Consider the following 13,382-nt stretch of genomic DNA (forward strand, 5'->3'; position numbering starts at 1 on the left):
ATTGATTTGTATAATCACATAATTATATTTGGTATATTTGATTTTTGATTAGTATTTGGGATTCTTTTGTGAATGCATTTGCAAGTTGCAAATTGCATATCACCATCATTGTTTTTGTATGAATAGCAAATGATAGATGTAGAGTTGGAACTAAGTTATTATAACTCAACTAATGTATATCCATTCGGTTGACAAGTTACATTTAATATGGACACTTAATTGAAACCATTTATATTATATATATATATTTCCACAATTTGATGATTAGTTTGATATAAGGTGAATTTACTCACTTCATATATTTATTTATTTTTATTAAATAATAAATTTAAAAGTGGAGCTCAATTAAGAATGAATTCTAATATTATGATTTTAATTGGAGAAACTGAAAATTAATTCTAAATGAGATGGTAAACTGTTGAAGGAAATTGAGAATGTTATCCATTAGGGCTTGCAAGAGGCTATTAAAGAGTCCCTCAAGGATTACTAAGATAATTCTTCCAAGTGAAGTAATAATCTCCAAAGAGGAGAGAGAGTTTGGTTGAAAATAGAATGGTTGGAAACTTCTTGCGACACTTTGACTTAATATTATGGCAGGGTGAAGTAAATCTCAAACCCCCATCTTCAACTAACCAATTCAAATAAAAATATATCAAACTACTACATTATTGTTAATTTATTATTCTTAACCAATCAAGATGGTTTTAGTTTATGAAATCAAGTTCCCCCTTTTTTCCAACACCCCCAACTACCTGAATTTGATTAAAGTGGTATTTTTCATTTTTCATACCTGAATTCTCTCCTCTCTTAAATACCCTCAACCTTATACTCTCCTACCTCATTTCCTTACAAAAATGTCTATTAAGATTGCAAGACGGGAGTGAAAGAAGGTCTTATTCAAGTTATTTGACTTAAGAAAGAAGGATTTAGATTTGACCTGTAAAGAATAAATAAACAAATTTAGAAATAAAGAAAATAATAACACTACTAAAAGAAAAAAAATATTTGAGAACAAAGAATAAATAAATAAATATAAACGAAAATTAAAAAAACCAAAGTGGAAAATGGAACAAGTAAATTGATGAATATGATAGATAAGTATCCAATTGAGATATAAATCTCAATAAATTCAATTAATAACTCTAATAAACTCTCCAACAAATAATTTCTTGGCAAATTGAAGGATAAAGAATAAAAAATAATTGTATATTTAATGAGCAATGAAAATGCCTTTATATAGGCTAGCTAAGTACATCCAAATAAAACTCTCAAGTATACTTAAACTCTAATTAATCTAAATAAGAAGTAGTTTTAAATTAAACTTTTTTGTTGACTAAGAAATATAAAACTCTTAAATAACAAAATAATACAATCTAATAAGTACAATATCGGTATCATATATAATAAAAATTAAGCCTAAATATAGAAACCAATATGATTTAAACTCGAATTAAAATTTTGAAACTTGTAATTTCAGTAATAATCCCATCCATAAATTTTGTTTACACAGTATTCACTAAAATGGTCATAACTTGAGCTCCCAAACTCGAAATGAAGTGATTCAAAGTGTGTTTCGAAGATAAGAGATAGATCTTCAAACGCTATGAAGATGTCTTAACCAAAAAAATGTCTGGATCCTAACCAAAAAAATGTCTGGATCCCATCCAAAAACTCATCGCAAGTCAACTAATTTTCCGAACTTAAAAATTGGCACCTTTGGTGAATGGAATTTAATAATTTTCACCACATCTGTGTATGTATCAACCTATACTCAAAGTCATTCACGGTGGCAACATCCTTGTACATAGATATTGTGTCAAGCCAAAACAACAAAATTTCCATCTTCCTTGTCATTGCATCTTCCATGTATAGATTATAGATATAAATCTTATATACTGTCAACCAAACCATAAAATCTTAAATTCCAACTAAATAAAATAAATAAGGTAATGTAACATTTTCAATAAGATGCTATATAAGTAAATTTACATTTCAATAATCACGAGGTAATGTTACCTACCATCCATAAACTTAATTAGACTTAAAATTAGAGCTAAGTGAAAATACACGTGTCCATGACATAAGAAAATTGTATAAAGTTTTAACAAAATTCATGCATTACTACAAAAAAGATGGTTTTCATTAAAGGTGAGCATAATTTGATTTGACTCGAAAAATAAAAAAAAGTTTGAATTTCAAATTATTCGAATAAAATTAATCGAGTTAATTGAATCAACTCAAATTTTTTGAATTTCGAGTTTAAATTGAGTTGAATTTTTGAATTCGAATAAATCAAATATCAAACCCTTTTATCTTTAATAAATAAATTATTGCATTGTTTAATCATGTTGAATTTTTATTTATTTATGTTAAAATTGAATTATTGATGATGACATAAAATAATTTATGTTAATTTTTTTTGTTAGTATCAATTTCACATTTTATTTTAAGATAACTTTTATTAAAAATCACAATTTTTACATTTAATATAATTTTTAATTTCAAAATACATGGTGACAAGAATCAAATGATAATTGAAACAACTAAGCAAGCAAATAAGCTAACCCGTATATAAAAGATTAATAAACAAATTATGAAGGGATGAAAATTAATAACAAATTTGATTACGGTGGGTCGTAGTGACTATAAGGATCCAAGGTTATTTTTTTTAATTTAACTCAAACATATATATTCGATTCGAATTCCATCTCACTCGAATTGATTCGAGAAAATTTCAACTCGAGTTAGGATGATAAAATATGATTCATCAACTCGATTAATTTAAAATTTTTCATTCGAGCAGATTGAACGGTCACTTTTAATTTTCAAAATAAAATAGAGAAAAAAAGGAAGAAGAAACTATGACAAAAGAAAACCTTCCGAAAAATATGGAAGTAAATAAAATCAAAACGACAAAATGGCATATTAAGGACAATAAAGTGTTATTATTAGTGGATTCACCTTTCATTTATATTTCTCACTTTTATGATTTCAATAAAGGTATTCTTTAATTTATGTTTTTGATCATTTTTCTTTCTCCTTGTTTGTTTGTAAAGATATAGAGGAAGGTTAAAAGATTTATGGTTGAATTAGATTTTTGTGGTCTTCTAAACTGTGTACCATGATAAATCTTAAGATTTCATCCTACTTTCTATTTTTTTGAATTAGATTTTTGTGGTCTTCTAAACTGTGTACCATGATAAATCTTAAGATTTCATCCTACTTTCTATTTTTCTCAATTACATTTTTTGATCTTTCAAATGTATTATTCCTTTTGCTTTAAGTTTAATCCATAGTGTTAAGAAAATTAAAAAGAAAAAAAGACAAAGAAAAGAAAGTAAATCTCATAAGTTTAATATCTGAAAATCCTTTTTATTTTAATATTTATTGTAATGAATTAAATTCTATTTAATATATATCTCGAGGTTGTTCTCCATCAAATATTGCTTTTTTTTTTAAATTATTCATCATTGTTTATTTGTTGAGAAATTAAGGGAAGTAAAAAATTTATGGTTCATTTTGCTCCTTTGATCTTTTAAACTGTATTTAATAAAATTGTTATTTGGTTTACAAGAAAATGGAAGGAAAATAAGGGTGCGTTTGTTTGCAAGGATTTGATTTTCCGGAAAATATTTTCCTAATTTTACGATGTTTGGAAGCTTGAAAACATTTTACATTTGGAAAATATTTTCCAAACACGGGTAAAATGTCTTGCAATTTGGGGAAATGTCTTACCCTTTCAAATTCGGTAAGACATTTTCCGAAAAATGACGCCTTCTTCTCCCCTTTCCCCTTCCTCTTCCCCTTGGGTTGCAAATTAGTGCCATTACCAGGTACCCTACCCACCGCACTAAATCCCTCAAGAGCTGCGCGATTTCGAAGAACAGTGCTGAGAAAGTTTGGTCAAGGACCTTTTCCGGTTCCTCCTTCATCCAGGTAAGGCTCCTTCTCTTTCTTCCATTCTTCTTTCCTTTTCCTTCTTCCGTTCTTCATATTCTCTTCCATGTAAAAGTCCGTCGCATATCTTCTCTTCTCAGCATATTCTGTTTTGTTTCCTCTCTTTCTCTAATTCTCAGGCAAATCTACCATGAATTCTTCGTTGGGTCTTGGCTTAAGGCGATGATCGTTCTTTGATTTCTAACATTTTTATTTTTTAGTTTATATTTATTTTGTGTTTCTGGAAACATTGATGTTAAAGGGATCTTATTCCGAAATGCGGAACCTCCTTTGTTGTCTAACTTGTATACTAGGAATTTTGTGAGTTAATTTCGTTTAAGATTGTTGCTTATGTCATATTTTGTTTTGGTTTTATTCTGTATTTGGATGTTTGATCCATCTTGCCATGATGTGGGCAATTTGTTTCTGCTTATCATTTCATTTCTGACTTAAATCCAAAAATCTGCCATTTTGACTTGATTTGATAAAAAAAAGAACAAAAATCAATATGCTAGTAATATAAAGATACTTGAGTCAATAGAGAAAGTGTTGATAGGTGGAGAGAGTGACTCCAGTGCACGTTTCTTAGAGTTTTTGCGAAATAGAAATTAGCTTGCAAAAGAAGCTATAATTCAACTTAGCTAATATAAGAGAAGTTATTTTATTTCTTTTCTTCTTTTCTTTATCGAGTTCTATTCCCCTCAATGCTATGTTACTCAACTCTATGGTGAGTTTCAGATATGGGTATGAGTCCGACATGGGTTTGCTAAACTTTTTCTAAGTTCCTTTGTTTAAGTGGAAGATTAATCCCCCATACTCATTTCTAAATATTTGTTGAGCACATGTGTGGTATGCTTTATTTTAGGGAAAATGAAGAGTCCGAATAACATGTCCTCCAGTTTGGTGGCAATTATACATGTTTTATTTGTGAGCTTGACTTAATTCTGAATTGAGATTAACTTATTTGAATGTCTCTCATTTGGTTGCTTAATGTTTTACCCAAAAAGAAGAAAACTATTCTTCAAAATAGTATTAATCGATGGATTTGTTTTACCTTATGAATTTTATTTATGTTTACATTATGCATGCTACATTTTTTCTTTTCTCTTTTCATTTGCAGATTAAACGAGAAATTTCAACAATGAAACTCATCATACACCCAAATGTCATCCGCTTGTATGAGGTTTGGCACGAAGTTTTACTAGTTTAGTTACTTTATTAATCTCCATGCATTTCTTCCTTGCTTCTCATTTGCTCTCTTTCAAATCTGACTTGCATTTTGTCAGAAGAAGACTTCACTTGGCTTTTAAAAAATATTTTAAGTATGGTAAGGCTATATTTCTTGGTAACTTCTAGCAATATTCTTGGTATAGGTGATAGCTAGCAAGACGAAAATATACATTGTTCTGGAACTTGTGACTGGTGGTGAACTTTTTGACAAAATTGAAAGAAATTTGTGTTTACTCTTGGAATGTAAAAGTGCTTCAGGAATCAAATCTCAGTTGTGTATCAACTTTTTATTACTATATATTAATCTGGTTTTTATTGTCTTGTTATCTTCCTCTACTAGGCAAGCAAAGGGAGGTTGAAGGAAGATGTAGCTAGAAAGTATTTTCAGCAGCTTATGAATGCTGTGGATTACTGCCATAGCAGGGGTGTTTACCATCGATACCTCAAGGTACAATATATATTTTGTGTTGATTAGCTTCTTGCTTATAAATGTTAAATATTTTAACAATTTGTATCATTGGTGCATCCATCAATTAGTGTTGATTGTTCGATACTACGTGATTGTTATGAATCATTTGCAATGTACTGCTTTGGAAGATACCTTGTTGCTTGCTTGGGTATGTTCATTTCAAAGACCTTGAACTTCAAATAAAGATTTTATTTTTTATCTCTGGATCAGCCTTGCATGATATTTCATTTAGTTTACAGTTTTTGTGGTGACATTGTCTTTGTTATTTACTTTGCTTATGCCTTTGAATCTGAATTTTGGACACCTAGATATTATTTTCAATGTCATCGAATAGTCATTTCAACACTCTGCTATTTCATATCTTTACTTTTTAAGAATATATAGGTTCTTCTGATGTCTAACATACCATAATCATAATTCCCCTTAATGCACTAAAAGGAATATGCACTACTTTGTTAGTAAGCAAGGTACAGGATGTTGTTGAACTTTGGCCTGCAATGCAACAGGAAACCAACAGCAAACCAGCATCCAAGCTGAACCAGAGAAGCAACAGCATTTTTTTTATTTTGTTCATTTGTAACTTGATTTAGTTCCTTTGTAATTTATATTTAAAGTTAGTAGGAGTAATTGTTGATTTATGTTTGATGTTATAGCTGGTATGTCAGCTACATTTTGTGTGTAATTCTAGCTAAGCTTTAGTCATGTATTAGTGGGAGCAATTATACATTAGGTAACTGCTATATTTCATTGTAACATAAATGCTTTTCAAGTCAATGAAAAAGATCTAATTTTTGGAGATCAAATTCAGTTTTCTTCTTGTTCAAACTACTTTGCATTCGTTTTTCTTTTTCTCCTTTAGTTTTCTGCTAAAGAAACCAACACATGTAATCTAGACTACTTATGTATATGGCATATAAATTTATTAATATATGTAAAAACAACTCTTCCAGAAAATATTTTCAGGAAATCTGCCAAATAACAGAAAAATATTTTACATAGATTTATCCAAACACCAGAAAAGTAAATCATTTCCAGAAAAGTAAATCATTTTCCAGAAATTATTTTCCAGAAAACATTTTACTGGCAAACAAACGGAGCCTAAAGTAGAAGTAAGTGAATTGAAGATTATAAATTCTAAAATTCATTTTTATTTCTTTTTTTTTTTTATTTTCAATAAAATTTATGATATTTTAAATGTATTCCTTTTGCCTTTAAGTTTAATACATGTTTTGATGCTCAAGAAATTAAAAAAGAAAAAAAAGAGAGAAGAAAATAGTTCTTGTTCTAAGATTCCTTTTGCTTTTATATTGTTGTATAATATATTCTAATGAATTAAATCCTTCATTGTTTGTTGATAAAATAGTGGGAATTTGGAGATGAAGTAAAAGTGCTAAATATGATATTCCTTGTACTTTTATGATATTCTCAAAGTGATTGTAAATTGTTTGTTAAACAACTGTTTGGATAATTATTTATGATGAATCTTCCATTTACCACTTTAACTTATTTTTGTAATAAATGTGTGTTTCGCTATACAATTTTCTTGTACGATTACTGGATAATTGCTATAAAATATACATATCAAGAATTTTTCCTTTTAATAGAAAGGAATTTATGCACACGTGCATGCAAGATGCATTGTAACAACTTTTTGTTATCGTCGGTGTATTTGATGATTACGTTTTTTTATAATATTCTGCTGAAGTTCGATAGGGGGATTTGCAACCATTGTAGCGTTTACACTTGGCAATTACATGTTGGTTTTGATTTTATTTTTCTATTAGCAAATATTTTGTTGATGAATAAGTATTATGAATTCTTGAGTAGATTTATTATGCTATATTACTTGTAAATATATTCACACACGTCAACTGAAGTGAATCGATGTTTATACCTTTCTCTTTATTTGATGTTCATATAAAAGGCGGGGATAAACTATTTAAAAGAAGTTTGAATCAGGAGAAATAATATATGATAGTATAGTATGACAAAACTCAACCAAGGAAGTGACAATAATTGTTGATAGTGACTATAATGAAAATAAGGAATCGAGGTGTTTTTGTCTTTTTATGTTTGAGCAATACTAGTTACATACCCTCTAGCATAACCTTTCCCTTCATTTTTTTATGTATATCATCTAATTGTTACATGTATGATATATATATTTGAATCAACTGATACTATTATTGAATTGAAGAAGCATTAAGTACGGTTACCAATCTTAAGAGAATGAAACAATAGCTGTCAATAAATAACTGGTCACCAAAACGATGCCTTAAAAACTCAAAAAGAAACAGAATTAAAAACTACTCAAGGAAAACTTGCAAAGAAACTAAAACGGCAGAAATGAAGACTTAACTCTGGTAACCCTTCTTCTCCCACATTTTAAACCAAAACCACCCTTGTATCAGCAATTGAAGAAATCGATTTTCTCCCAAAATCAAACCTTTCTAGAACCACAATTTCTATCATCGAGTTAATCGGGCAACCAAAATCCACTGAGCCCGGACTCTACCTCTCCATCTAACCTCTATAGACACCGTTTCTTCTTTCTTGATTCACCAAAACCTCCACTGCGTGCGGCACCTCCTCTATCCAATATCGGGGATGCTCGAATCGGGCTCCTTCCTTTGCTATCGCGTGAGTTGTTTTATTGGCTTCCCTTGGTACATGCTTGAAATTCAATCTTCTGAAATTGAAAACTCTCCCTTTGATTTTTTAATCAAACTACTAATACTCAATCTATCTTCTTCCGCAGAGTTCAGTTTTCGTATAATAGTTAGTGTATCTCCTTTAACAAAAATGTCCTAAAACCCCATCTCTTCTACCATAATAATGGCTTGTAAACACGCCCTTGCTTCGGCCATAAATGGGCCTGAGATGTTTTCCCATGGAAAGGTACAAGCTACCATTGTCAAACCTTCTTTATTTCGTGCAATGATTCCTGAAATAGAACATCTTGTGATTCAATTAAATGAGGCGTCAAAATTAATTTTTATGGTATCATTATCCGGTGCTTTCCAGACTGAATCTTTACTTGCATGTGTATTCTTTAAGATTCCCTCATATTAGAAATTTCTGCATAGTAAGCCTTGATAAACCCAACAACTTCATGCACCTGCTTTCTTACTCCTTCATGATATAATTTGTTGCGATTATACCAAATGGCCCAGTAGGCGATGGATTTGATTTTGCATGCTTTTAAACTCTGATTGTCAAATTCTGCTACTAACCATGATTTCCAATTGGCTTCTCTATTGTATGTTGAAAATGACGTTTCCAAACCCCGCAAAACCTGTTGTGTGAAGGAACAATCCCTAAAGAGATGGTCCACTGATTCCTCTTCAAATTGACACACCGGGCATAAAGGGTTGACAGCTAATTGACGAACTTTTAGATTATGCAAAGTGGGTAAATAGTTGTTAGCAATTCTCCATATAAGAATACGAATTTTACTTAGCACCTAAAGCTCCTATAATTTTGTAAAGAAATTAGTAGGAATTTCATTATGTATTCTAGTACCCCCATCTGGAATTAGCTATCTGTAGCCGCTCCTTGCTGTATATATCCCAGTATTATCCTCTCGCCACACAAGTGTATCCCTTGGTCTACTGCTTGCTAATGGAATTGTGAGAATGCACTTCAACTGCTCTTCACTGAATATTGATTGAATGATGTCTTGCTTCCAGGTATTAGTTTCCTTATCAATTAAATCTGATACTTGAGTGAACTTGATATCCATATTCTGACATCTTATTCTGCACTGCCAGGTCTCAGAAGCCAACTATCGTTCCATATATTGACTGAATCCCCATTACCAATTGCCACCCCATCCCCTCCTCGAGAAGTTGTCTGGCTCCCCAAATACTATGCCAGGTATACGAGGGGTAAGATCCTAACCTAGCACTCATAAAATCTCCTTTTGGGAAATACTTAGCTTTCATAACATGTGCAAACAAGCAATCTGGTTTCGTGATAATTTTTCATCTCTGCTTTGCTAACAGGGCCAAGTTAAACTTTGACAGATCTTTAAAACCTAACCCTCCCTTCACTTTGGGGATACACATTTCACTCAATTTACACTAATGAATACCTTTATTTGTTTTACTAAACTCCATCAAAATTTGCACTTTAAATTCTCGATCTCTTGACAAAATGAAATCGGTAGCTTAAAGCATTGCATTGCATAGGTTGGAATTACTTGTAAAACAGATTTTAAAAATACCTCTTTTCCCCCAATTGATAAAAACCGCATACTCCAGTTACTCAATAATTGACACAACGCTCTTTAATAGCCACAAAAGCATTACTTTTTCCTATGTCCTACCATGGTTGGCAACCCCAAATATCTTTCTAGATTGTTAGATATTCTTACTCCCAAAATCCTTCCCACTTGTGCCTGTGTTTCAAAATCAACATTGCCACTGAAATAGATAAGAGATTTGTCAAAATTGACCAATTGTCCCGAGATCTTTTCATACTCTTGAATCACACCTTTCATATTAAATGCCCATTCACTTGATGCCTCACCAAACAGCACACTATCATCTGCAAAAAAATAGATGTGATACTGATACGTTTCCTCTTCCCACCCTTGTCCAAGAAAGCCTCCCATCCATCTTGGCTAGTGCAATTAACCTGGAGAAACCTTCCGCACAAATGAGAAACAAGTACGGACTTAATGGATCACCTTGTCGTAGCCCTCGTTGAGGTCTGAATTCTTCTCCCTGCCTACCATTGATCACCACTGTATATGCCACACTAGCGATACATCTCATAATAAGTGAAATCTAGCCCTCACAAAAACCCATGCTGCGCATCATTTTTTCTAAAAAAATCTATTCAATTCTATCATATGCTTTACTCATATCTAGTTCTAAAGCAAATCTTTTCTTTGTTGCTCCTCTTCTTCTTTTAAATGAATGTAAAATTTCGTATGCCACGAAAATGTTGTCTGTAATTTGCCTTGCCGGTACAAATGCCCATTGTGTATTTTCAATGCATAAATTGAGCACCTGTCAAAAACAAGTAACAATTACTTTTGAGATAACTTTGTATATCACATTGCAAAGATTGATGGGACGAAACTTATTCATTGACTTTGGTGACTTCTTTTTGGGAATAAGGACAATTCTTATTTTATTTATCTCTTCTACATTTCTTCGGTCAGTAAGAACATCCAAACAGTATCTAGTAACGTCCTCCCCTACTATATGCCAATATTTTTTTATAGAATATTACAGGAAAATCATCCATTCCTGATGCTTTAAGCAGTGCTATGGATTTTATCGCCCTAACAACTTCTTCTTCTTTAAAGGCTATCATTAACATGTTGTTGTGTTCCTCCGTGATGCATGGCAGAAAAGACTCCAACAATCTACCACAATTACTTACATCTTTAGATGAGAACAAATCTTTGAAATACTCAGTAGCCAAATTCGTGATTCCATCCATATCAGTGATTAAGCTCCCAGCTTTGTTTTCCAACCCTTAATCATATTTTTCCTTTTGCGTTATGTCGCACTCTTATGAAAGAATGCCGTATTTCTATCTCCCATACGAAGCCAATTAGCTCTTAATCTTTGTTCCTAGAACAGCTCTTAATCTTTGTTCCTAGAACAGCTCCTCCTTATCCGCTTTGAAGTTCAACTCTAATTTAATATTTGTAATTTCCTCCAAAGTTTCATCACTAATTTTGCTAGCTCCCAATTTAAACAATTTTCCATTTAATACTTCCGTTCGTCATTCTTTCAGCCTTTTCTCCTTTTTTGCCCAAGTACACAAATTCAATCCCAATTTCTGTAGTTTCTCCAACACATCCAGATTATTTGAGTTCTAATCCCATTTTATCCGTTCCTCAAATCCTGTATTCAAAATCCATTCCGCGTTAAACTAAAAATGCCCCTGTTGCATCCCTCCTTGCAACCCCTCCTCCCCATTTGTATCCACCATAACCGAACAATGATCCAAGAAACTGTGTTGTAAATGACTGACTTTATACCCTGGGAAAAGATCTCACCATTCTGTGTTAGCTACTCCCTTATCTAGTCTCTCTCTAATATTGTTATCAACTAAGCGACCTTTTTCCTAAGTGTACCACTGTCCAGAAAATTCCAAATCATACAACTCACAAAATTCAATTGCCTCCCTGAATGCAGCCATCTATCTTTCCTCCCAGATTCTTCCCCTTTGCTTTTCAAAGAGAAAAGAATTTCTTTAAAATCTCTAGTAATCAGCTAGGGTTTACTATTCCCACGCTTTAAGAATCTTAATAAATCTCATGACTCTCTTCTTTCCTGCTCCACTAGCACTCCATAGAACCTTGTAAACCTCCATGTATCAGACTCATCTTCATTCGCCATATCAACATCAATATGAGATTTTGAAAAACTTTTCAAAGTTAAGTTCAAGCCCTCTTTCCATCCTAATGACAATCCTCTTCTAGTACCAACTGTCTCTACATCTATTCCATTAAAAAAACCACATTGCCTTCTTATTGCTTCCATCTATTTACTTGAAACCTTTGTTTCCATAAGAAACAAAATTTGGGGTCGTATATGTCTCAACTTGTTTTTGAGATGTCGAACGGTTCGTGGTTGCCCCAAACCATGAACATTCCAGCTGAGGATTTTCATTATGTAAAGTCAGCCACCTTATGAGTGGCCGCTAATATATCTTCCTTTAAACCCCCTTCCGATAGACTTCTAAAATCACCCGAAATTCCTCTTTTTGAATTAAACCTCTGCCTCTTTTTACCGTCCAAAATTTTCATTGACATGTCTTTCGATTCCTCTTCTACCCTCTTATCTCCAGCTGTTTCGGAATAACATGACCTATTGTATCCATATTTTTCCTAATCTATTGTGTCAAATGTCCCCATGATCCTACTTCCCTATGCACCTCACTATTATTTGTAACCTCCACCCCAAATTTTCTTATGCTTCTTTCCCTGTCTATTTCCATATCATTCCATTTCTCTGTTTCTGACTCCTCTCTTAGCTATTTGCTCACAAATTGACCTCCCCTTCTTGGCACAGCTCTTAGTGACAGATCCCATCCAAATTCCACTTGCTGATTCCCTACAATAACTTTCACCATGACGATGCCGACCACATATAAAACAAAAAAGAGGCAACCTTTCATACTGGAATAAAACATAAATGAATCTGTTCTGCCTAATACCAATTCGTTTCTTCCTTTTAAATGGTAAACAAACATGAATTATAACCCTAATTCGCATGAATTTACTAACCCCTTTTGTCACCAACGATGTGTCATATTCCACAAATTTACCAACAAAATCTCTAAGTTGACGTGCTGTTTTTTCTGATGTGTAACCAATTGGTAAATTGTGTACTTGAACCCAAAAGACCGTGTGCCAAAGAGGAATTGAATTAGGTTATTCACCCCTACCAATTTGTGAAAGAAAATAAGATGAAGGTTAAAAAACCATGGTAAACCATCCAAGACTCGATTCAAATCAATCTCGTTGTAGAATCTAAATAAAATCCTATTATTCTCCATCTCTGTGATAGTCACCCCTCTCAACGGATGCCTTAAATCAGCTAAAGTATTTTTCAATGAAGGAAAATTCACAATGCTATCAGTAAGAACTCTCCCTACCAAGCACATATCACAAAACTGTTCCACGGTATTATCTTCTCCCAAAACCATCATGGGATTTTCCTCTTCATCCATAATATTGAGATTAGCTAGATCCGTATCCACCAGTTCAATATTGGCACGC

General features: G+C 32.2%; 1 protein-coding gene across 1 annotated transcript; it reads left to right on the plus strand.

The window, feature by feature from the left end:
* Positions 1-3,097: 3,097 nt before the first annotated feature.
* LOC107917424 (CBL-interacting protein kinase 23-like) lies at positions 3,098-6,367 on the plus strand. The gene is made up of 5 exons (XM_041111186.1): positions 3,098-3,936; positions 5,057-5,119; positions 5,310-5,381; positions 5,507-5,614; positions 6,142-6,367. The coding sequence occupies exons 2-5, from the start codon at positions 5,078-5,080 to the stop codon at positions 6,223-6,225; spliced, it is 306 nt and encodes a 101-aa protein (XP_040967120.1). The 5' UTR covers positions 3,098-3,936; positions 5,057-5,077; the 3' UTR covers positions 6,226-6,367.
* Positions 6,368-13,382: the final 7,015 nt, after the last annotated feature.

This window comes from Gossypium hirsutum, chromosome A01, assembly GCF_007990345.1.
Source record: "Gossypium hirsutum isolate 1008001.06 chromosome A01, Gossypium_hirsutum_v2.1, whole genome shotgun sequence".
Lineage (NCBI taxonomy): Eukaryota > Viridiplantae > Streptophyta > Magnoliopsida > Malvales > Malvaceae > Gossypium > Gossypium hirsutum.